The 26,587-nt window shown below is 38.0% G+C and overlaps 1 protein-coding gene across 2 annotated transcripts in view; it reads left to right on the forward strand.

The window, feature by feature from the left end:
* The window catches only part of CHRDL1 (chordin like 1), a gene marked incomplete at its 5' end in the record, with an annotated part of 187,614 nt that overhangs the window by 39,544 nt on the left and 121,483 nt on the right, over nucleotides 1–26,587 (forward strand). For both annotated transcript variants that reach the window (XM_081043672.1, XM_081043671.1), the window contains 2 exons: nucleotides 7,461–7,573; nucleotides 14,872–14,965. In XM_081043672.1, the coding sequence (XP_080899798.1) occupies nucleotides 7,461–7,573; nucleotides 14,872–14,965 (207 nt within the window). The remainder of the gene's footprint in view (nucleotides 1–7,460; nucleotides 7,574–14,871; nucleotides 14,966–26,587) is intronic.

Below are 26,587 nucleotides of genomic sequence, written 5' to 3' on the forward strand. Positions count from 1 at the left end.
AAATAGAGAATTGAAAACTCATAGACACAGACAATAATTTAGTGGTTACCAGAGGGTAAGGCGGGAGGGGAGTGGTAGATGAGGGTAAAAGGGATCAAATATATGGTGTTCGCAAATGCTTTTCCTACATCTATTGCTATAATTATAAGATTTTTGTGCTTTCTTTTGTTTAAATAGTGTATCACGTTGATGAATTTACATTTGTTAAACCATCCTTGTGCCTCTGGGATGAACCCCACTTGGTCGTGATGTATAATCTTTTGAATGCATTGTTGCATTAAATATGCTAGAATTTTGTTTGAGAGTTTTGCATGTGTATTCATCAGAGATATTGGTCACTAATTTTCTTTTTTGGGGTTATCCTTACCAGGTTCTGGTATCAAGGTAATGTTGGCCTCATAAAATGAGTTAGGGAATGTTGATCTTCTTCAAGTTTTTGGAAGAGTTTGAGTAGGACAGATATTAGATCCTCTTTGAAAATTTGGTAGAATTCACTAGTGAAGCCATCTGGTCCTGGACTTTTACTTTCGGGAAGGTTTTGGTAGACTGATTCAATTTCCTTACTGGTGATTGGTCTGTTTAGATTTTCCAGTTCATCAATGGTTCAGCCTAGGAAGGCTATATTTTTCTAAGACCTTGTCTATTTCTTCTAGATTATTGAATTTAGTGGCATAAACTCCTTCACTGTATTCTTGGATGGTCCTCTGTATTTCTGTGGCATCGGTGGTAACTTCCACTCTTTCATTTCTGATTTTGTTTATTTGTGTCGTCTCTTTTAATCTTAGTGAGTCTAGGCAAGGGTGTGTCAATTTTATTAATCTTTTCAAAGAACCAGCTTTTTGTCACATTAATTTTTTTCTATTGTCTTTTTGTTCTCTATTTCATTTAAATCTGCTCTGATTTTTATTATTTCCTTTCTTCTGCTGACCTTGGGTTTCACTTCTTCTTCTTTCTCTACTTCTTTAAGATGTAATGTGAGATTATAAATCTGGGATTTTTCTTGTTTCTTGAAATAGGACTGTAATGATATAAATTTCCCTCTTAAAACTGCTTTCGCTGCATCCCAAAAAGGTTGGTAGGATGTCTTTTCATTGTCATTTGTTTCTATGTATCTTTTGATCTCTCCTCTAATTTCTTCTTTGACCTGATCGTTCTTTAAAAGTATGTTGTTTAATCTTTATGTATTTGTGTTTTTTCCTGCTTTTTTTTTTTTTGCACTTTATATCCAATTTCAAAGCCTTGTGATCAGAGAATATGCTTGGTATGATTTCAATCTTGTTAAATTTGCTGAGGTTAGTTTTATGCCAATATATGGACTATCCTTGAGAATGTTCCATGTACACTAGAAAAAAAAGATGCATAGTCTGATGTTTTCGGATCCATAGCTGTCCATGATGTATTTAGGTCCCATAGTATAATTGTGTTTTGGTCAATTTCTCCCTTTAGTTCTGTTAGTAGTTGCTTGTTATGTTTCGGTGCTCCCTGATTGGGGGCATAAATATTGATGACTGTTATGTCTTCTTGTTGCATAGTTCCCTTTACCATTATGGAATGTCCATCTTTGTCTCTTGTTACCTTTTTCACCCTGAAGTCTTTTTCATCTGATATGAGTATGGATACACCAGCGTATCTCTGTATACCACTTGTTTAGAGTGTCAATTTCTACCCTTTGACTTTGAGTCTATGCTTGTCCTTGTAGCTGAGATGTGTCTGTTGGAGACAGCATGTGGTTGGCTTTAGTTTTTTTATTCAATCTGCTACTCTGTGCCTTTTTATTGGTGAGTTCAGTCCATTTACATTTAGACTGATATCATTCTATCTTTAGTTTTCTGGTAAGATTGTGTCTCCATGGTTTCTTTGCCTTTTTGTTGTTGTCTATTATTTCTGTGTGGTGGTATTCTATGATGTTTCCATTTGTTTCTCCTCTTATTACAGTACATATTTCAGTTCTGTATTTTTTTGAGTGGTTACTATTAAGTTTACATAAAAGAAAGTTTGATATTTAGAGTATTGCATTTTCTTCAGCATACTTACTTTCTCCATTCTCATATTCCGGTTCAGGCCTTTACTGTCCCCCTTTTTTATGTTTTGGTTGCCACAAATTGTCCCTGTTGATGGTGGGCTAATAGCTTCCTTTAGTATTTCTTGTACTACAGCGTCGTGTATTAGAAAATTCCCTCAACTTCTGTATTTCTGGAAAGATCTTTGTCCCTCCTTTATATCTAAATGATATCTTTGCTGGGTATATTATTCTTGGCTCATAATTTCTCTCTTTCAATAGTTTGAATATTTGGTTCCAATCCCTCCTGGCTTGTAAAGTTTCTGCTGAAAAATCTGATGACAATCTAATGGGCTTTCCCTTTTAGGTTACCATCTCCTTTTCCCTGGCTGCCTTGAGGATTCTTTCTTTCTTGTTGATTTTTGACAGCATCAATGCAATGTGCCTTGGAGAAGGCCTGTTGAGGTTGAGTTAATTAGGTGTTCTATGTCCTTCTTGGATTCGAGGATCCAGTTCTTTCCACAACTTTGGGAAGTTTTAAACGTCAATTTGTTTGAATATACTCTCTGTTCCCTTCTCTCTTTCTTCTCCTTCTGGTATGCCCGTTATTCTTATATTGCTCTTTCTGATGGGGTCAGAAAGTTCTTATAGATTTCTTTCATTTCTTTTAAGTCTCAAGTCTCTTTGTTATCCTATCTATGTAATTTCCAGGTTTCTATCTTCGATATCACTGCTTCTTTTCTCCATCTGGTCAACTCTACTACCTAAGCTGGCTATTTCATTCTTAATTTCTACTGTTGAGTTCTTAATCTCCAGAAATATTATTTGGTTCTTTTTTAAATTTCAATCTCTTTGGTAAAATGTTCATGTTGTTCTTTGATTCTGTTTCTGAGTTCATTAAACTGCCTTTCTGTGTTTTCTTGCATCTCGTTGAGTTATTTCAGAATTTCAATCTTGAATTCTCTGTCATTTAAGTCCTTTATTTCCATGTCTTTAAGTTTGTTTTCTGGAGACTTTTCATTTTCTTTCTGAGTGGCCTTGTTACCTTGGTTATTCATGGCAATTAATGAATTGTTGTTTTTCTTTCTAGGCATGTAGAGGAGTGGGTTTTGCAACAGGTTGTAGATCTTTCTTTTGCTTTCCAGTAGATGTTTGTGGAAAGTTTTATTTTCTCTGCCAATATAGGCTTTGATTTTTCTCATTCTGTAGTGTTATATTTCTTCTCCATTGTTCTGACTTCTCATACAATGGGGGATTCCTGGAAAAGTGGGCTTCTCCTCTGTAAGCAGGTTGCCCTGGTCTCAAGGCACTGCTTCATGGGTGGATGTGGAGAGCTTGTGAATTTCCAAAACTCTCCCTGCACCAGATTGACAGCCTATGTGTTTCTGTGGCTCTGTTTACTCCTGCAGGGATATGCCCAGATAGGTGGGGCAAGAGCGGGTTGGGTTGTGAATGGTGGCTCTGAGCAATGGTGGTGACAGCAGCCTCGCCTGTCATGCACCCAAGGCTCCCTCCCCTTTGCCAGAACTAGTTGAGCCGAGAGTCCATGGCTTCGGGGCCAGAGTTCTCAGAACTGCAAATATTCTGTTCTTTTGTTCTGACACTGCTACTGCTCCACTTCTAGCACTGGGCAGGCGGGTGTTGGGTGAGTTCTAGGAGGGTGGGCGGGATAGTGCCTATGCCTTCCATGTTCTGCTTGGCAGTGAGGACTTAAATCACTCACTATTCTCACCCTTCTTCCTTGCGTCTTTGCTCCGAGTTCTCTGCCGAGGTCTCTGTTATGACCGTTTGGTTCTGCCATGTTATATGCTGATCCCTCAGGCGGGACCGTGGTCCATAACGGGACCACTAGTAGTGTGAATTCTTCCCTCTCCCATGGCTTCTGTAGCTCCAGAATGCAGGGAGCTCGGAGCTCCTAGCTCTCATCTGTGTCCTGCTGCCACACGCAGCCCACATCTCTGCACTTCCCCCTGCTTTCCCAATTTTCCCACCTTCAGATGATTTCAATTACACATCTATTAGTCTAGCCTGTCTGCTGCGCAGGTAGTCCTTTGTGGAATTATAGTTGTTTAATTTGTTGTAAATCCCAAGGGAGATTTCAGAGGCTCACCTCATGCCATTTCCATGACATATTTATAGTAACTTTTAAATAGATTCTTTGAGGTTTTTCTATGTAGATAGTCATATCATCTTTTAAATAGAAACAGTCTTACTTTTTTTTATTTTCCAAGTATATGTGCCTTTTATTTCTTTTGCTTACCTGATTTCACTGGCCGGTGGTGGAGCAGACATCCATGAATAATTCACAATCTTAGGGAGAAAACATTGTCTTTTGCCATTAAGTATGATGTTAGGTGTAGGTGTTTTGTAGATGTCCTTTATCAGGTTGAGGAAGGCCCTTTTCTAGTTACTTGAGAGTTTCTGTCAAGAATGGATATAGAATATTGTGTAATGCTTTTCCTGCATCTTTTAAATAATTACATGCTTTTTCTCCTCCAGTTTGTTGATATAGTGAATTACATTGATTCAATTGTGAATGTTGAATTAGCCTTTAATTTTTAGAATAAATCCCACTTGCTCATGAAGTACTATTTTTTATGTATTTTTAAATTTATTTTACTAATATTTTGTTGAGAATTTTTATATCTACATTCATGAGGGATATTGGTATGTAGATTTTTTCTTGTAATATCTTTATTGGGTTTTAGTATCAATATAATGCTTACATTGAAGATTCATTTGGGAAGTACTGCATCCTCTTCATTTCTCTAAAGTGTTTGGTAGACTGTTTGATAGAATTAACCAGTGAAGCTATCTGGCCCAGGAGTTTATTTTGTGAGAAAGTTTTTCACTACAAATATAATTTCTCTAAAAGATATAGGACTAATCAGGTTGTCTATCTTTTCTTTAGTAAGCTTTGATAATTGTGTCTTAAAGGAATTAATCTGTTTCATCTAACTTGTTAAATTAATTTATGTAAAGTTATTCATAATATTCCCTTTTTGTCCTTTTAATATCTATAGGATTTTTGTTGTTGTTGTTAAAGTTTATTGGGGTGAGAACTGACTCTGGGTGGTGAACACACAATGGGATTTATAGATGATGTAATACAGAATTGTACACCTGAAATATATGTAACTTTATTAACAATATCTATAGGACTTATAATGCAATCAGTGCTGTCTTTTGTCATTAATATTAGTAATTTGCATCTTCTCTCTTTTTTTATCTTTGTTAGTCTTGCTAGAAATTTATCAATTTTATTGAGCTTCTTAAAGAACCAGGTTTTGGTCTCACTGATTGTTTTCCTATCGATTTTCTGTTTCCATTTTTTCATTATTTTCTGTTTTTTATTATTCCTTCCATTTGCTTTTGTTTGTTTTTTGTTACATTTTGTAGTTTCTTATGGTGTTGACTTGAGACTTTTCTTCTTTTCTAATATAGGTATTTAGTGATATAAATTTCCCTTTATGTATTTCTTCAGCCAAATTTTGATAAGTTGTGTTTTCATTTTCATTTAATACAAAATACTTTTTAATTTCCCATTTCATTTTTTTTAAATCACTGGGCTACTTATGTTACCAGCATATTAAAAGTGGTTGTCTAACAAATGAGAAACAAAAACTCATAGACACAGACAATAGTTTAGTGATTACCAGAGTGTAAGGGGGTTGGGGGGTGGGAGATGAGGGTAAGGGGGATCAAATATATGGTGATGGAAGGAGAACTGACTCTGGGTGGTGAACACACAATGGGATTTATAGATGATGTAATACAGAATTGTACACCTGAAATTGTGTAATTTCATTAACAATTGTCACCGCAATAAATTAAAAAAAAAGTGGTTGTCTTCTTGTGCTGGATTTGTATGTAATGTTTCTTTAGTCTTTATAGTTTCATGTTTTTATCTTGTTCTTTTTGTGTGTTTGTATGTGTTTTCCAATTTTTTACATTGAGCATGGATTACTTTTCTAACTAGAAAATAATCAATTAATATAAAATAACATCCTACATTTTGTAGCATTTATAACTTATCGAGAGCTTCATTTAACCCTTCAACATCTGTGAGAGAAACATACAATTCATATTTCACACATGTTGAAAAATGAGATTGATAGAGTTTAAATGACTTGCTCAATGCCATGCAGCTAGAGAAAGTGAGGATTCAATCTAGATTTTCTGACTCCTAGTTCATCATTCAGAAGTTGGAAATAAAAATTTGAAAAGTAAATTGGAATTTATCTTGTGGGTAGTTGGAAAGAATCATGGGTCTTGGAAGCAGTAAGCAATTTAAGACCATTATCTCAGGATATGTTTTTCTTTTTTGTTTGTTTGTTTATTAGTTCCAGGTGTATAAGACCTCAGTGTAATTTTAATTTGAATTTCTTATTACAAGTGTGGTTGAACATCTTTTCCTATTTATTGCCTGTTCCCATTTGTTCTTCTCTAAATTGCTATTCATGTCCTTAAAATATTTTTCTATTAGATTTGTTTGTCTTTTATTTATTGATTTCAATGATTAAAAAATATTCCAGATACTAATACTTCATTTGTTGGAAACATCTTCTGCCAATTTCTTGTTTATCTGTCTTTTACTTATTCTTTCGATTTTAATCATCAGGGAAATATGTACCAGAGAATGTTCTGACAGATCAGCATTTCAGATATTAGCTTGCTTTTCTAAAGCAAGGAAGCACAACCTTTTCCAAAAGTACACATGACATGCTCCCTTATCTTACTATTTCAACAGAGCAGTAGTCAAGATTTTGGCTTTGCTGTCAGGCAAACCTGGGTTTGAGTCTCATGTAAGTTACTTACTGGTTATGTGACCTTGATTTCCATCATCTATAACATGAGATAATAGTAGTGCCTACCGGGTTGGACGGGTGGCTCAGTTGGTTAGAGTGCAAGTGCTGGGCAGCAATGCTGACAGTTCAATTCCCACATGGGCCAGCGAGCTGCACCCTCTGCAACTAGGATAAAGTCAGTGAGCTGCTGCTCAGCTCCCTGGTGGACAGATGGCTCAGTTGGTTGGAGCGCAGGCTGTCAACCACAAGGCTGCCGGTTTGACTCCTGCAAGGGATGATGGGCTGCACCCCTGCAACTAACTACAGCAACTGGACCTGGAGCTGAGCTGCACCCTCCACAACTAAGACTGAAAGGACAGCAACTTGACTTGGAAAAGTCCCGGAAGTACACACTGTTTCCCAATAAAGTCCTGTTCCCCTTCCCCAATAAAAAAAATCTTTAAAAAAATAGTAGTGCCTACCTTACTAGGTCATTATAGGATCAAATAAACAAAGTATGTAAAACTCTGAGCCCATTGTAGGGGTTCTGTAAATATTCCATATACCTCTTCCTTTGATACACACTATAACAGATGGAAACTGTGATTGCCTTTGGATTCTGTGACTTGGTCCATGTTTTCTAACAGGCATATTCTCCATCTCCTTCTTCACAGATTCAGAGACATACTGCATGTTTCAAGACAAAAAGTACAGAGTGGGTGAGAGATGGCATCCTTACCTAGAACCTTATGGATTGGTTTACTGCGTGAACTGCATCTGCTTAGAGGTATAATCTTTTATGGCATGTGATTTCCCAGTTTGCTCCTCAGCATGCAGAGATGCTTTTAGTGCCCAGATGGCCTGTAAACATGGGTGTTAAAAGCCTAAAAGAAGTTAAGAAGCAGATTGCAAGGAAAAATACATATCTTCTGTTTTTATTGTCTTTTGGCTTGATTTTCGTGGGATCTTTAATTTGGACAGATACTTACAGTTAATCTCTTAGCCAAATGATATAGGACATGGTAGGAGAAGGCAGAATGCCTTGACAGTGGGAGTGGTGTGAAAGCTCAATATAATGCCTGGATTGTAAGACAAAATTATTTTTTGGCAACCATTTTTAGGGCTGACTTTTAAATGAGAGATTAGAAGAGGTTATACACTGGATCATTGGGAGAGTGCATTTTATGTTGTCTCAGACAATAACTGTAATTAGGATTGAGGTTTGGAAACCTTGGCCTGTACATGGTGATGATTTGAGTTCCTTGCATTAGCCTTGGCTCCTGTTTAGTCACTCACAGAGGTGTTTGGACAGCTTGAATGCCATCTTTGCAATACAAAATGTAGGTAGTCCTATTTTCTTTCCATGGCCTTGACCCAGGGCTACAGCTATGGTCCATGTTTCTGAACAAACCTCCACCATTATATTCTAGGCTAGGGTTTCTCAAACTCAGCACTATTGACATTTAGGGACAGATAATTCCTTGTTGTGAGGGCTTTCCTGTGCATTATAGGATGTCTGGAAGTGTTCCTGGCTTCTATGCAGTAGATGCCATTAGCACTCACCCTAGTTGTGACAACCAAAATTGTCTCTACTCATGGCCAAAGTTACTTGGGGAACCAAATGACCCCTGGTAGAGAACCACTGCACTAAAGAAATTGGGAAGGGAGGCCTTGTATGACACCTTGAAAATTAAGAATTAACAATTCTGAACACATAGGAATGAATTTTCAAGACCAGCCTTCACTTGAGAGCTCATGGAAGAACTGCAGTTCCTCACTACTGCCCAGGTGGAACAGGAGCAATCACTTGCAAACCTGATTCTTTTGTCATTTGAACAGAAAATTGGGCTTTCAGGATTTTGAGCATGTGAAAACCTAAACTTTAGGCATCATCAGGTGGTGTTAAGAGGCTTCAGGGCTCTAGACTCAAGACAGACCAAGAATCCAACCCTGGTTTTGCCACCTATGAGCCATGATATATCGGATAACTTACCTAACGTCTCTGAGATTGCTTCAGCTTCTTCTTTAAAATGAGATAATGCAAATAGCTGGTGAAGATGGTGCAGTAGGTAAAAGTTGTGCTTACCTTGTCTCATGACCACATCAAATTTCAACTAAACTATAAAACAACCATCATTGAGAATTGCCTGAAATTCTTGCTAAACCTACAACTAAGGACATACAGAAGAATTTACCTTAGGACTGGTAGGAGGGGCAGAGATGAGGAACCGGCTTATCCCACACCCATATGTGACCATTAATAATTGGGAGGGATATCTTGGTACTCTTCCCCCAAAGGAACAAGGGATCTCAGTGACACACCAGACTCCCCAGCCCAGGGTTCCAGTGCCAGGGATAGAAATCCACTTAATTTGTGGTTGTGAAAATCTGAGGAGATTGTGCCTGAGTGAGATGGAGGGTGGCTGGAGTCCCAGGTGCTCCTCTTAATGGAACCATGCATGGACTGAACCATGGAATCACTGGCTCTGACTTCCAGAATTGGGGCAGCAGCTGGAGAGGCAACAGGAACATAAGGGTGGGGGGAACTTAGTTGTATAGCTTTAGGACAAGGGCTGGAGGGGCAGCTTTCACCCAGGCAGAGGAGCTGGTGGAAGCCATTGTTTCTTTGTTCAGTTCTCCCCCTTTCCGGCATGTAGACGTAGGCAGCCACCATATCTGAGTCTCCATCAAACTGGCTGACAACAACTTTCATCATGCCCTGTTGATTCAGAGACCCCACCCAATCCAACTTTCGGGCATACTCAAACCAATTCCAGTGGCTTTTTCATACAAACCAAATGCTTTGACTCATGCTGCAGACTTTCCTAGAGTTTCTAAAAGGTTCAAGGAACCGAGACAAGCAACATTTGACTTGAATGTGCCCCATACTCTGACTCAGCAGCCCTAAGCCAAGCAGTATCAGCAGCCACCTTGGTTCACATCTTGGCCTCTCAAAGCACCTCCAAACAGGTGAAGGTGGCAGCCATCTGTGGATTGCTTTGTGGCTCCTGCCAGGTGGTCCCAGGTGGGGCATGGACTGCAGCTGAACTTGAACAGCAAGTCGCCTTGCATGTGGCCCTGGGGCTGGTGCACCAGTGGCCATCTTTGAAGTGAGATGAAGCATCATCCCACCTCCAAGGACAACACACCAAAGGAACAGATTGGGCAGGCACCAGTCCCCAGTTAGGTAGATCCTGCTCTGTAGGGTCAGCCCCTGCACCACAATTCCTCCACTGTAGTCATGGCCCATCCTCACAACCAATCAGCCTCAAGGGCAGTGCCACCCATTGGCATGCAAACAGCATCAAAGGCTGAACTACAATGGGAGGGCACATACAATCCATACAAGGGACACACTCGGAATGCACAGCTCAGGTGACCAGAAAGACTGTGCCACTGAGTGCCACAGCACAGCTACTACTTAAGGCCACCCTACTAAGACCAGGAGACATAGCAGCCCTACCTAATACATAGAAACAAACACAGGGAGACGGCCAAAGTGGGGATACAAAGAAACATGTCCCAAATAAAAGAACAGAACAAAGCTCCAGAAAAAAGAACTAAACAAAATGGAGACAAGCAATCCACAAGATGCAGAATTCTAAACACTGGTTGTAAGTATGCTTAATGATCTCAGGGAATACTTTGACAAAGAGACAGCAAACAAAAATGGAGATAGAAAATATAAAAAAGAACCAGTCAGAAATACAGAATACAATAATGGAAATGAAGGATACATTACAGGGAATCAACAGTAGATTAGATGAAGCAGAGGATTGAATTAGCAATTTAGAAGATAAGGTAGCAGAAAACGCCCAATCTGAACAGCAAAAAGAAAAAAAGAATCCAAAAAAATGAGAGTTTAAGGAGCCGGTGGGACAACAATAGTCATACGAACATTCACATTATAGGGGTACCAGAAGGAAAAGGAAGAGAGCAAGGAATTGAAAACCTATTTGAAGAAATAATGACTGAACACTTCCATAACCTGGTGAAGGAGATAAATATAGAAGCTCAGAAAGCACAGAGAGTCTCAAACAGGATGAACCCAAAGAGGCCCACACCAAGACACATCAGAAGTAAAATGCCAAAGGTTAAAGACTTAGAGAGAATACGAAAAGTAGCAAGAGAAAAGCAGTTAATTACTTACAACGGAGTTCCCATAAGACTATCAGTTGATTTCTCAACAGAAATTTTGCAGACCAGAAGGGATTGGCAGTAAATATTTGAGGAGATGAAAAGCAAGGACCTACAACCAAGATTACTTTACCCAGCAAAGCTATCATTTAGACTCGAAGGATGGATAAAGAACTTCTCAGAAAAGAAAAATCTAAATGAGCTCATCACCACCAAACCAGTATTACAAGGAATCTTAGAGGGACTTCTTTAAGACAGAAAATAAATAAAAAATATAAATAATAAAATGGCAGTAACTACATACCTATCAACAATTACTTAAAATGTAAATAGGTTAAATGCTTCAATCAAAAGATCGGGGTGCTGAATGGATAATAAAACAAGATGCTTACATATACTGCCTACAAGATACTCACTTCAGATTGAAAGACACACACAGACTGAAAGCAAAGGGATGGAAAAAGGTATTTCATGAAAATGGAAACAAACAAACAAAAAACTGTAGTAACAATACTTACATCCGACAAAATAGACTTTAAAACAAAGACTATAACAAAGGACAAAGAAGGACCTAGTAATCCCTCTTCTGGGTATTTATCTGAAGAAACCCAAAACACTACTTCAAGGGTATGTGCTCATACATACAAGATCTGACAATTAAGTTCATGAACTTGTTGCAACGATGCTGATAACGTTTTTTGATATCAGAGGGATTATTCATTATGAATTTGTACCAACTGGACAAACAGTTAACCAAGTTTACTACTTGGAAGTACTGAAAAGGCTGCATGAAAAACTTAGATAACCTGAACTTTTCAATAATTCATGGTTCTTGCATCACAACAATGCACCAATTCACATGGCACTGTCCTTGAGGGTTTTTAGCCAGTAAACAAATAATTGTATTGGAACACCCTTTCTACTCACCTGATCTGGCCCCCAATGACTTCTTTCTTTACCCAGAGATCAAGGAAATATTGAAAGGAAGACATTTTGAAGACATTCAGGACATCAAGCGTAATACAATGACAGCTCTTATGGCCATTCTAGAAAAAGAGTTCCAAAATTCCTTTGAAGAGTGGACTAGGCACTGGCATTGGTGCATAGCTTCCCAAGGGTAGTACTTTGAAGGTGACTGTAGTGATATTCAGCAAGGAGGTATGTAGCGTTTTTTTCTAGGATGAGTTCTTGAACATAATTGTCCTACCTCGTATGTTCATTGCAACATTATTTACAATAGCCAAGATTTGAAGGCAACCTGGGTGTCCCTGAATGAATGAATGAATGAATGAATGAATGAATGAATGAATGAATGAAGAGGTGGTATATGTGTCATGCGGGGTGGCATGCGGGGTCACTGGTCTTGCTCCCCGCATAAGAACGCAGGATATGGTGAGGCCAAAAAGGAACACCCATGGAGCCATAGATAAGGGAGTCATACCACTATAGTCTCACTGGTGGCTGCGTTGGAGACACAGGAAGCAGGAGCCACAGAATCCGCAATCCACACTCTGTCGCACTCCACCGCTTGCTAGCTCAGCCACCATCTTCTTGCTAGCCCCCATTTTTGCTAGTGTAGCCACAGCAGTTATATTAGTGGCCAATGGCTCACTGGTTACAGCTGACGGCCAACTAGCCACAGCTGATGGCCATCCAATCACAGTTGATGGCCATTTGCTACCTGAGCCAGTACCTTTCTATGTGAGGCCGAGAGCCTGGAAACCGCTCTCTGGGGCTCTGTCCCCACAAGATGTATACAATGGCATGTTACTTAGCCATAAAAAAGCACGAAATCTTGTCATCTGCAACAACATGGATGGACCTAGAGGGTATTGTGCTGAGTAAGTCAGACAGCGATAGCCAAATATCATATGATTTCACTCATAAGTGTAATCTAAAGAACAAAACAAACAAATTTAACGGAAACAAACTCATAGATATAGAGAATATTTTGATGTTTGCCAGATTGGAGGGGGATTGAGGGTGGGTAAAAATGGGGAAGGGAATAAGAAATACAAATTGGTTGTTACACAGTATTCATGAGGATATATGGTATAGTGTAATGAACATAGTCAATATTGTAACAACTATGTATGGTGTCAGGAAGGTACTAGATTTATTGGGATGATAGTTTGGAGTGGGTTGGGGGGTAGGGTGAAAAAGTTGAAGGGATTAAGAAATACAAACTGGTAGTTGTAAAATAGACATGGGGATATAATGTGTAGGGAATATAATCAGTGATATAGTAATAACTGCGTATAGTGCCAGGTGGGTACTAGTCATGGAGATAGATCACTTCATAAGTTATATAAATGTCTAATCATATGCTGTACACTTGAAGTTAATATAAAATAATATTGAATGTCAACTGTAATTGAAAATTTTTTGAAAAGGGGCGGGGAAGATAAAGGGGAATAAGAAGTTCAAAGTTCCAGGTAAAAGAAAAAACCAAAAAAAAAAAAAACAAATAAGTCTTGGTTGGGGATGTAATGTACAGCATAGGAAATGTTAGTTATATTTTATTAAAAGTCTTTAAAAAGTGGAAAAAATAAAATGGGTAATGATATGACCTGTTTTGTAGGGTTTTGGCAGGGATTAAACTCATTAAGCCATTTCAGTCACTTAAAACAGTGCTTGGTCACAGTAAACATTAGAGAAATATTAATTGCTGTTATCATCATCATCATCACTATCATTATTATTATCATTATTTTTATTAATTGATTAACCTTAGAACAGAATTCAGTATAAAGCATGAAAGAGGAATCAGTTTAGACCTCAGCCAGGAGGAGTGGTTTCTAATGTGCTTTGATCTCACTTCAAGATGATACTACCTGGCTTTGAGGAGTGTGACACATAAGGAAGCTCTGTGGTATTTCCAAATGCAATACTCTAAACATTTCTTCTGAAAAATGCATGAGAAAAAGAAGATGGTTTGTGGTAAGGTGATTCAGATTTGGATAAATGAAGCCTGCCTCGTTAATGACCAGGGGAGCTATTAAATAGAGCATCTGGGGAGTGATTAACTGTTCGGTATGGCATGATTGTGTAATATTCTTGACCCAACACATTAGAAACAGACAGCTAATCTTTGCAGTATGAACCTTTGCTGTCTGCAGTGCAGTGAAGATGTTAATATGATCCCAGTACCAACAGCTTAAGTGCTTGGTATCTTTTCTTTCTCTATGCTCTTCATTGCCTTCTTCCCCCACAACAGCCTGACAGATGCAAGTCACCCTCACTTACATGAATTATGGATGGAAAATGTTAATGCAAAATCAATTCCCAAATCTTCCTTTATTCTAACAATGGTTGAGAGCTGTCAGAGGTAGGGATCTTGTAATTAAATCAGGGAGGGACTTTATTGTCCCATCCAGGCATACTAGCTAATAAGCTCAATTCCAAACTCTAGTTTGTTCTCAAAAATTTTTACTGAAAAGGGAAATGAAGAGAGGAAGCACTCAGCCTACTGGACCAAAGCAGGGTTAAATGGAATAAAAAATCCATGTGCTAGGGATGTCTCATTGCCAAGGTGTGGGTAGCAGCTCAGGGCATCCATTGCTCATTATCCCTTCCCTTCCATGGCACTGGCAGGTGATTATGAAATCAAACTATGTTTTTGGAAAAAATATTCAGTTAAAGCTGGGCAATGGTAGAAAAACCACAGAGCTAAGCCAGCAGAAGATGCACACAATTAGTGTAAGGCTTTGAAAACTGGAGTAGTAGTGATTCCAGTCGTAGAAAACTATGCCAATAAGCTATCAGCCAACCCAGCCGAGGTTCTAGTGAGGAGAAAAGGAAAGAAAAATGCTGATTTCATTAAGCCTGTCAGGAATGCATTATTCACTGTTTGGGTGAGTCCCTACATGACTCACCCAAACTGGCATGATCCCTCCCAGTGATCTTTGAAAGACATTTAGTTTTTCCTTGTTGCCTCCTTTCTTTCAGAATGGGAATATACTTTGCAGCAGAGTCAGATGTCCAAGCCTTCATTGCCTCTCTCCTGTGCATATTCCTCATTTGTGCTGCCCTCGCTGCCCAGGTACACTGGTTCACCTCTTTGTTTCCCAGCTGTGGTTCTCCTTCCTCCCTCTTCCACCCAACCCATTCCATCTCCCTAATTCCCCAGAAGGAAAACTTCCAGTCAGAAATAACAATAGAACACTTTTAGACAGCCTGCACTGGCCCCTAAATACTGTTTATAGCCCAAGCAGGGCATATTCTAGGCTCTAATAAGTTATTGGGTAACCAGTAACATATTTTCATTGGCCTTTTAATCATTTGAAGGTAGATGTCAAGTGGGGGAAGGGAATTGTGGTCCAGAGATTTTTCTGCTGTAAACAGCCTCTTCCATGGCAGCACGTGTCCTGCACAATTAGTGCTGGAATTGCATCCAAGTATAGCTTCTAAATGATGAGGGGCTGTTCATAAATCAAAGGAACTAAACCAATGAGGTTTATAACAGTATAAAGCTGTCTGCCTGCTGAATAGTCACCTCCTCCAGACTGCAATTATGATGTACACATTGTTAAGAGCAGATAAAAGGGGGAGGCAGGCAGAGACTTTTTCACAAGGCTGGTAAGACTTCTACTTTCATGGTTTGCGACTAGGGTGTTTGTCTGAAGCAGGGGCTCTCTCAATGATACTTTATTCACATCTGACTGGGCCCTGGCTCCCACACCAGAGGTGTGCAAGTGTGGAATGATTCAGAGAATGCCTGTGAGCCCAACATCAACCCTAACAAAAGCTAAGTGACAGTACTGGGATCTGGTTACTAGAAACCTTTTAGTCCTGTGGTAGGGATGTCTCCTTGCCCAGAAACTCCTTTCCCTCTAGGATGGAGGTTCTGGAGTTGGGGTCCATGGGTGGGCTTTATGGGATCCAGGAACCCTTTAAAATTGTTTTTGGCTTTTGGTAAAAGTATATATGTATGTAAATTCCTTTAGAGAGGATCTATAGCTTTATTGGTATTCCTAAAAGGGCTGTACATGACCCTAAAAACATGAAGAACCACTAGTCTAGGGCATACATAGATGACACTTTTTTAAGTAGTAAAGAACCTCCAGGACTTATAAGAGAGAAATCAAAAATGGTAGGGCAGAAATGGTAGGAATGGGAACAGGAATGAGGTTCAGTGAAAACTCAGTTAACTGAAATGTTACAGGAATGGAAATGATGTTTAATGGAAAATAAATTCCCAATCATTTTTGTCACCACCTATATAAAATATTTTTTTTCCTGCATCAGTAAATATATTCTGATGAACCCAAGGGATTCTTTACCAGGTGGCAAAAGATCATGCCATGTCACAGGTTTATGATTCTGAGTATGCATGATGATAGCATATGTTTCAAGATCAGATCAACATATGATCCACTTAAAGATTGTTTTTTTTGGAATCAATCCCTAAATGAATGGGGCTTACTAGCTTCGTATTTGTTTATTTGCTTCTTCTAGTTTAACTAGATTACAGAGGTGTGGTATGGGCCAGGTTTTGGTAGATGGGAGCAAAGTTGCTGATAAAGAAGCTAATCTGGAGAGCTTTTTTTTTTTTTTTAAATATGCATGTTTGCTTGTCAAATAGCCTTATAAAATCCCATCACCACCACCAGAAGACTCCAAAAGTGGTCTAAAGTCATAGGAATTTATCTAAACTCTTATATAGAAATTGTTCTTCCCTGGAAAGTAGGTTGAGGCATGATGCAGACACCGCACAGGGTGGAAGAGCATTGAGTGGAGTATGGCTGTCATTTACCCTAGCTACATAAAAGGAAGCAAGTATTGAGAAAAAGGGAAAGTATAAACTAGCAGTTATTTCGAGAGAAAAAGAAAGTGTTAAGAAAATTGAGGTCATAAATCCTAGAAAAGCGAAAATTGAAATTACACATTGTCTTGAAGACTTAAAAAGCCCATTGTATGGAGTATAGAAACCAACTGTTCATTTTCTTTTCCTTCTTGTTCTTGCAGGTCACTCTTTTGTGAGTTCATTTTTCTTCTTGTTAACTATAACCTTTAGTAACTTTTTCTGTGGGTAGTGGCACTAAAGTTCCCTAATCCTTATATATAAAAATGTTTTTCCTTTGCCCTCAGTCTTGAATGGTAATTTGGCTGGGTATAAAATTATAGGTGAATGTTCATTTTCCCTCAGCACTTTGAAGATATTAATAAAGGGTTTGTTGACTTCCTTTTTTGTGGATAAAAGAAGTCTGCTGCTTCATTGTAATTTTTTTGTAGGTAACCTGTTTTCTCCTCTTTCTGGCTTTTGAAGTTTTCTTTTTCTTTGATGCACACAATGAGGTATGTATGTTTGATTTATTTTTGTTTAGCCTGCTCAGCACAAGATTTTTTTCAGCCAAAGTATTCAAATTTATCTTCAATTTTTAGTCCTTAATTTTGTGAAACTTACCTCTTTTTCTTCTATCTTTTTTTCTCATTTAAAAAGTTATCTTTGGTGTACATTTTTGCTGCTCATCTGATTTATCCTCTGTGTCTCTTAATGTCTTCTTTATTATTTACGTCTTGGTATATTTCCTGTCATGACACATTACTTCAATTCTGTCCTCCAATTCATGAATTATTCCTTCAGCTTTTAATACCGACTATTTAGTCCATCTGTTAGGTTTTATTTGTTGTTTTATTTTCAATAACTATATTTTCCCCAAGTTTTTTTTTTTTTTTTAATATCTACATGGTGCTGTTTTATAAAGCCCTGTCATTGTTTCATGGGATCTCACTCTCTTCTTTATTTCTTTAGGCATTTAAAGATTTAAAGTCCATTTCAGATTGTTCAAATATCTATATTTTTTTCAGATGTGAATTCTTACTTTTGTTGGGTTTCTTGATAGCTTTTCTTACATCCAATTTCCCCTTTGTTTTCTAAAATTTTTGTTTAACAGCTCATTATCTATGGGGGTTTTCTCTTCCTTCTTTACTGGTGGGATAGTTGTTTCAGGCCTTGTAGTTCACTGAGTTCTAAACCAGGTCATATGTTGGTGTCTCCTCTTGGGCTTCCTCATGCCTGGATGGTCTATCTCTACATCTGTTTTCTTGTGCAGTGCTAATCCCTGATAATGATCTTGGACTGGGATCTCAGCAGAAGCTGCCTACTTTGGTCATTCAGTCCATTTAAGTAAAACATCTGTGGGGGCCAGAGCTACATTAGCCCCTAGTTATATGTTAGGAGTATGGCCCTAGTCCTTAGCTTTACACAGGAAGTGAAATGTAGGCCATAGTTCTTGCTCAGCTATCTGGCCCCAACTGTCTGTATCCAGTCCCAGCTGCCAGTGGACCATATGGCTCTGGGCCCCACTTATTTGTTGTATTTTCCTTCTATGTTTTATTACACAAGAGTCTTCTTTTGCTTCTGAGTATGGTTATGGAGTTTTAAAGTTTATTTACTTATTTTTAATTTTACATTTCATCTCTTACTCTGTTTGGAAAACAGCAAAGAATTTTTCATGTGCTCTCTCTGACATATTCAAATAGAATGCAAACCAGCTATTCTTTCTTTCTACTGAAGATAAAACAAGAATAAATGTGTTTAAACCATAGAAGAGAAGAATGGAGTTTGATAAAGGAAAAAACTTTAGGACAGTGGTTGTTAAATCCTAAAATAAATGACTAAGGATAATTTTAGTCTCTTTGCTGCATATTTCTGGAAATCAAAAGGTTCACCCCCATCTGAGATAGAGTTAGCAGAGTTCTGCTTTGAGACAGGGCAATGGATGTGATGAACCCTCTGTATTCCTTCCACCCTAGTGATTACTTGACATGAGGAAACTCATGCCTTCAGGGCCACAGGAATGTTTGCTCAAAGGAAAGGGCTCTAATTTTCTGTCTTAATCCAACGTAAGGCACTATGATGAAAATGTCCTCACTTAAAATATAATATTTAAAGCTAAGATGATGAACAAGTTCTATTATCAAAAAGAGAAAACAAACAAGGAAACTATACATCCATTGCTTTGGTTTTCCATATTATCCTATACCAGTCTTAACTTCAGGGAACATTCACCTGGGTAGTGATGGACTCTGTTGGTTAACCCTATTAGGCATGGCTAGAGCTCATCTCCCAATGGAGGGGACAGAGGAACCACCACCCTCCATTTGTTTCTGTGTTTCCCATGGCTCTTCCTTTCTAATCTCTCCACCCCTGCAATTTCCAAGGTTCCCACCTGCATTTGAGTTTGTCTCCTGTAGCTTCTGCTGAACTATAGAAATCACAGTATGCAGACTGCTTTTCCAGAATTACAAGAGGGAAATCTATATTGAGTCCCATGAAGAGGAAATGAAAATTTTTTCACCAACACTTCCCCAAGTCTCCATGGCATAGGTCAAGTCTTGGTCACATGCCACAGAGCTCTGCTGGGCCCAGAGAGGTTGGTACTGCATTGAGGATAGATATACTTAATGGAAAAAGTCAAGACTGCACAGAAGTCAGAAAGGTCATTAAATCAATCACAGTCTGTAATCAGAACTCTCTGCAGTCACCAATAATAAGAGATTTGTAGGAATGAAATGCCATATCTTCTCTTTTTGGGGAGTGGAGTGCTAAAAGTCAGAGGAGGAGAGAAAGAATATGACTTCTCTTCATTTGTTCTTTATACAGAGGATGCCAAAAAATGTATACACATTTTAAGAAAGGAAAAAAAAAACCTATTAAAATTGTAATGCTCAATATATACCAATAACAAAAAATGAATACAACTCATGTTTGACTTCTGTGATTACAAGAGGTGCTCAAAGTGGTTACCATCAGCATCCAGACACTTCTGACTATGGTGAACTACTGATTGAGCAATGTTGACCAAAGTGTCCACTTGCATTCATATTTTTGCACCCTTCTATATAATTTTATCACCAAAAGAACATTTGTAATGACCAGGAGCCAAAATTATGATATTTTCTTAGCGTTTTTTAAATCGCCATTCCATTAAGAATTTGCTATTCAGAATTAATCAATTTGAGTTCCCTTAGAGGTATTCCAACATTCTCAGGTCATTAAAGAGCTCTTATAAGATTTGTTCTGTTACTGGACACCTAATCCACAGTGTTCCCTTCTAGATATGGTTTTAATATGGAGGCGTTCTTTGCAAAAATCTTCTCCCATTCGGTTGGTTGTCTCTTTATTTTGTCGATTTTGTCTCTTTATTTTGTCTCTTTATTTTGCTGTGCAGAAGCTTTTTAGTTTGTTACAGTCCCATTCGTTTATTTCAGCTTTTACTTCCTTTGCCTTTGGAGTCAAATTCATAAAATACTCTTTGAATCCAAGGTCCATAAGTTTAGTACCTGTGTTTTCTTCTATGCAGTTTATTATTTCAGGGCCATTTTAACCATGTTGATTCTTCCAATCCATGAACATGGAACATCTTTCCATTTCTTTGTGTCTTCTTCAATTTCTTTTAAAAATGTCTTATAATTTTCAGTGTATAGGTCTTTCACATCCTTGGTTAAGTTTATTCCTAGGTATTTTTTTTCCTTTTTGTTGCAGTTGCAAAAGGAATTGTTTTTTAAATTTATTTTTCTGAATTTCATTGTTAGTAAATAGGAATGCAATGGACTTTTGTACATTGATTTTGTAGCCGGCAACTTGACTGTATTCATGTATTGTTTCTAATAGCTTTTTGGTGGAGTGTTTAGGGTTTTCTATATATAACATCATGCCATCTGCAAAGAGCGACAATTTAACTATTTCATTTCCAATTTGGATGCCTCTTATTTCTTTCTCTTGCCTGATTGCTCTGGCAAGGACTTCCAACACTATGTTGAAAAACAGAGGTGATAGGGGACAGCTCTGCTGTGTTCCTGAACATAGAACAAAGGACTTCATTTTTTCACCATTAATTATGAGATTAGCTGAGGGTTTGTCACATATGGCCTTTGTTATGTTAAGGTATTTTCCTTCTATACCTATTTTTGAAGTTTTTTAATCATAAATGGATATTGCATTTGGTCAAATGGTTTTTCTGCATTTATTCATATAATCATATGATTTTTTGTTCTTTATTTTGTTTATTCAGTGTACCATGTTGATTGATTTGCACATGTTGAACCATAATTTATGATTTTAAAGTGTACCATTCAGTGACATTAAGAATTTTCACAATGTTGTGCAATCTTCACCACTAATCTAGTTATCGATATTTTTCACAACCCCAATGGGAACCCCTGTGTCCATTAAACAGTCACACCTCCCCATTCCCTCCTTTTCCCTCTCCAGCCGCTGGCAACCATTAGTCTTCTTTCTCTTTCTATTGATGTTCATATTCATCACATTCATACAGATGGTGTCATACAATACATGGACATTTGTGTCTGGCTTCTTTCACTTAGCATAATATTTTCAAGATTTATCTACATTGTAGCATGTATCAGTACTTCATTTCTTTTTGTTAATGAATAAAATTCTGTTTTATGGGTATACACCACTGTGGCGAGCCAGCCGCCACGAGTCGAACAGTACCCGAAGGGGGGAGTGGGAATGAAAAAGAGACACTCACACAAATGATGATGCTGCAGGTCTTCAGTGATGCTGAAGCGCCTGGTTTAATTACCTTCACCATTATATACCCTTTGGGTACGTGCAGCTTAACAATCACGTGTATACATTACCTCACAGAAAATAAATTTTTAACTTTTACATAGAAACTACAAAATCACCACAAGACTCCCCAAAGTAATTATCCCATGACAGAGTCTACCAATTATCCTGATAGCCATCAGTGATCTGTATCCGAGAAACCGGCCATTCCCACCTCATACCTCAGCAACTTGCAAGCACCCTTAAGGCTTAAGCAGAGACGATGCCTTAGGTGCAGAAACAAGTTAATCATAAACTGAGCCAGTTCACAAGATTCCAAAGCAACAAGAAATCATGGCTCCCCACACACCACATTTTGTTTCTCCATTCATCTGTTGATGGACATTTGGGTTGTTTCCACCTTTTGGCTATTGTGAATAGTGCTGCTATGAACAAGTACAACTTTCCATGTGCAAGCCTTTGTGTGGCATATCTTTTCAGTTATTTGGGGTATATACCTAGGAGTGGAGTTTCTGAGTCCTATGGTAATTCTGTGTTTAATTTACTGAGGAATCTATCCCCAATTTTAAAGCCACTCCTTATTCTTCCGGTTCATCTCTTTGATTGTCAGCTGCCTGCCATCCTCATGGGTTGCCATTGTTTATGTCTAATCTCCATTGCTCTCTCTTAACTTCTTTTGTTCTTTTCTGAATTCCGTACTCACTTGCTTCTTGGATTTTATTGGAAAAGCTCAATTCTTTTTCAACATTAACAGCCAATTAGTATATTCTTTTCCTTCAGCATACAATACCTATATTATGCAAGATGATCAATCGGGGGCTATTTCTTTACCTGCAAAAATACTTCTGCGTTTTAAAAAAAAAAATTCTTTCTCAATTCAGAGCTATCCAAAAGCCTGAGCATTCTGGAATAGTGGTCTCTGGATAGGAGAAGTTTTACATTGTTATTATTGTTTTGTTACTTTTTGCACTGATTATTGAAAGGTATCAACAGAGATGTTTACTGTTATTACCAGACTCCCCCATGTCTATACCGAGTGCTTTCTAAACTCTTAGACCCCCTTCACTTTGTTCCATGTTTTAGTTCAATTATTTTCCTAATACACTTGGTCCTTAAACACTGTGCAGTGTATGAGGGTTAAATCATTCTTCATGAAAGTGGCACCCAAATTTGCCTTCTGCCAGATATGGTGATCTTTCTCTCTGGTAAATCCGGGGGTGGGGGTTAGCTGCTTTTTAAAAAGAATGTGATTTTCTGTTGGCATGCTAAAAGCCCTTATGTCATATAAGAGCAAGACTTTTAGGGAAACTATGGCTTTCTGCAATGGTAGAGTAGAACTCTTCTATTTCGTTCTTTTTTTAAAATTTTTTGGGGTGACAATTGTTAGTGAAACTACATAGATTTCAGGTGTACAATTCTGTATTAAATCATCTATAAATCCCATTGTGTGTTCACCACCCAGAGTCAGTTCTCCTTCCATCACCATATATTTGATCCCCCTTACCCTCATCTCCCACACCCCACTCCCCCCTTACTCTCTGGTAACCACTAAACTATTGTCTGTGTCTATGAGTTTTTGTTTCTCATTTGTTTGTCTTGTTCTCTTGTTGTTTTTGGTTTATATACCACATATCTCTGAAATCATAGGGTTCTCTGCTTTTTCTGTCTGACTTATTTCGCTTAGCATCATACTCTCAAGATCATCCATGTTGTCATAAATGTTCCTATATCATCTTTTCTTACTGCCGAATAGTATTCCATTGTGTATATATACCACAACTTCTTTACCTATTCATCTATCGAAGGACATTTTGGTTGTTTCCATGTGTTGGCCACCGTAAACAAAGTTGCAATGAACATTGGAGCACAGGTGTCTTTATGTATAAATGTTTTCAGATTTCTTGGGTAGATACCCAGGAGAGGGATTGCTGGGTCATATGGTAATTCTATTTGTAATTTTTTGAGGAACCTCCACACTGCCTTCCATAACGGCTGCACCAGTCTGCATTCCCTCCAACAGTGTATGAGGGTTCCCTTTTCTCCACAGCCTCTCCAACACTTGTTACTATTTGTCTTGTTGATGATAGCCATTCTGACTGAGGTGAGGTGATATGTTATTCTTGTTTTCATTCGCATTTCTCTGATGGTTAGTGATGTTGAGCATTTTTTCATATGTCTATTTGCCATTTGTATGTCCTCTTTGGAGAAATGTCTCTTCAGGTCCTATGCCCATTTTTTCAATTGGGTTCTTTGCTTTTTTTGTTGTTGAGTTTCATGAGTTCCTTGTATATTTCGGATATTAGACCCTTATTGGAGGAACTGTTTGCAAAAATCTTCTCCCATTCAGTCAGTTGCCTCTTTATTGTGTCGATGGTTTCTTTTGCTGTGCAGAAACTTTTAAGTTTCATATAGTCCCATTTGTTTATTTTACCTTTTACTTCCATTGCCTTTGGAGTCAAATTCATAAAATGTTCTTTGAATCCAAGGTCCATAACTTTAGTACCTATGTTTTCTTCTATGCAGATTATTGTTTCACGTCTTATGCTTAGGTCTTTGATCCATATTGAGTTAATTTTGGTACATGGTGACAGATAGCAGTCCAGTTTCATTCTTTTGCACGTGGCTATCCAATTCTCCCAGCAACATTTATTGAAGAGGCTGTCTTTCCTCCATTGTATGTTTTTAGCTTCTTTGTCAAAAATTATCTGTCCATATTATGTGTCTGTTTTTCTGCCAATACCATGCTGTTTTAATGTAGTCCCGTAGTGCAAGCTAAAGTCAGGGAGTATGATACCTCCAGTATTGTTCTTTTTTCTTAAGATTGCTTTGGCTATTCGGGGTCTTTTTTTTTTTTCTTTTTAATTAGATTTATTGGGGCAAACTTGTGGAAAGAACTGGATCCTCGAATCCAAGAAGCAAATAGAACACCTAATTACCTCAATCCCAACAGGCCTTCACCAAGGCACATTGTATTGAAGCTGTCTAAAATCAATGACAAAGAAAGACTCCTCAAGGCAGCCAGGGAAAAGAAGATGGTAACTTACAAAGGAAAGCCCATTAGATTATCATCGGGGTCTTTTGTGGTTCCAAACAAATCTGATGATTTTTTGTTCTCTTTCTTTAAAAAATACCATGGAGATTTTGATGGGGATTTCATTAAATTTGTATATTGCTTTGGGTAATATGGCCATTTTAACTATGTTCATTCTTCCAATCCATGAGCATGGAATGTCTTTCCATTTCTTTGTGTCTTCTTCAATTTGTTTCAAAAATGTCTTATAGTTTTCAGCATATAGGTCCTTCACATCCTTGGTTAAGTTTATTCCTAGGTATTTTATTCTTTTTGCTGCAATTGCAAAAGGAATTGATTTTTGTAATTCTTTTTCTGAGATTTTATTGTTAGTATATAGGAATTCTGTTTCTTTCAATGGACATTAAAGCTGGTGCCACAAAAAGGTCAATAAGGTGGTACTTCCTTGTGGGATACCAAATAGCTTTTACATTAGCTTTCTATATTTAAGAAATCTTCACCGTTACAATCACTATTCTGGATGAAGACAGTGTTTCCCAAAGTTTGTTGTAAGAAACACAGTTTTATGAGGTGATAATAGGTTTTACTAGGGAAAACATTTATAAGGTCAAATAAACCTGAGAGTTTCTGGTTTAGAGAAAGTTAAACAGGTGTTTGGTGTGTTTTTTATTGTTTTGGGGTTGTTTTTTTGTTTGTTTGTTTGTTTAAATGCAGGACTTCTCAGAGCTTTTACTATATTAATACACATTATGAATCTACAAGAAAAGTATATGGGATGCAAGTTTTCCCAAACTTATTCAGCCATTGGACCAATTATTTACTGAGTACTTTGCAAGATTCTTTTGCATTTTTAAGAAATCTTATGTTATGCCATTAAAATTTCTAAAAGTTACTTATATTGTAGGAATAAGCTTTTGGTATATACAGTATCTTAGTCTGGAAAAGTTCATTAGGGAAGTCAGCCACTTTAGAGTAAGATCCCCAAATTAGTGTTGTCCAAACTTCAATGCTTAAGGTGCTTAAGGATCATCTTGGAGAATTGACAAATACAGACTCCCAGGAACTACACTAAAAATTCTGATTTAATTGGTTGAAGTGGATATTGTGCCCTTTAAACAAGCACCTCGATACTGATGCATTTGGACTGGGGACTAAACTATGATAATAGGGCCCAGGGAAGATATTGATAAAGGGGGTGAAGAGCATTGCCTACAGAGAGGAGTCCTGGGCAAGATCTTGGAGTAGAGGGGCCTGTACATATGCAGAGGGCTGGGGGCAACATGACAACATTGTTTCTCTAACAGTAGGGAGCATTATCACCCCAGAAACATACTTTGACTGTGTGACACTTCCCCAAGACGAAGCCTGCAGTAACATGCGCACACCCTACCATCTGGCTGACCTTCCTGCTTTCCAGGTGCTCCCATCCAAAGCCTTTCTCTTCTGCTATCTTCCACATTAAGAGCCCCTGCCTGTCATGTTCAGAAAGAAGGACCCTCAATAGGGAGCTCCCCCTTTAACCCCGCCCATTGTCCATAACTTGTTGTTGGTGAGAAATGAATGGCATTTCTAGGAATTATCCCAGGAATTTCTGCTGATAAACAAATGAAACTCTCAAAGGGAATGTCAATCAACATAGTTTGAAATAAAATCAGTGTTTTCAGCTTAGTCTGTTTTCAACTTAGTTTGAAATAAGAGTCAAATCTAGGGCATTTTAAAGAAAGGATTAATAAAATGTCTTTCATGAGCTTTCTTCCTAGTTGCAGGGCTGACCCTTAAATGAGGGCCTGCTCTCTGAGTAAGCAAACAGGGTGAGCATTACTTTGATTTTCTGTGACCTGTGATTCCCAAGACCTGTCCAGCCAGAGTTGTGTCAGCCTTCCCCTCCCCCACCCCACTTCCCTGCCAAGTTGCCTGATACCTGAAATGCTATAATTATTACAGCTTCATCTTTTGCATTGAGGCTTTGATGCCTGATAAATTAATCTATCTTCAAAAGTGGTAACTTATCTTTTAAATTAATCATATTTACTTTAATCTAAATAGAAGGTCTAGAAAGCAGAATTTGATGGTAGAAGTGGGGGTGGGGCAAT

This window comes from Rhinolophus hipposideros (assembly GCF_964194185.1).
Source record: "Rhinolophus hipposideros genome assembly, chromosome: X".
Lineage (NCBI taxonomy): Eukaryota > Metazoa > Chordata > Mammalia > Chiroptera > Rhinolophidae > Rhinolophus > Rhinolophus hipposideros.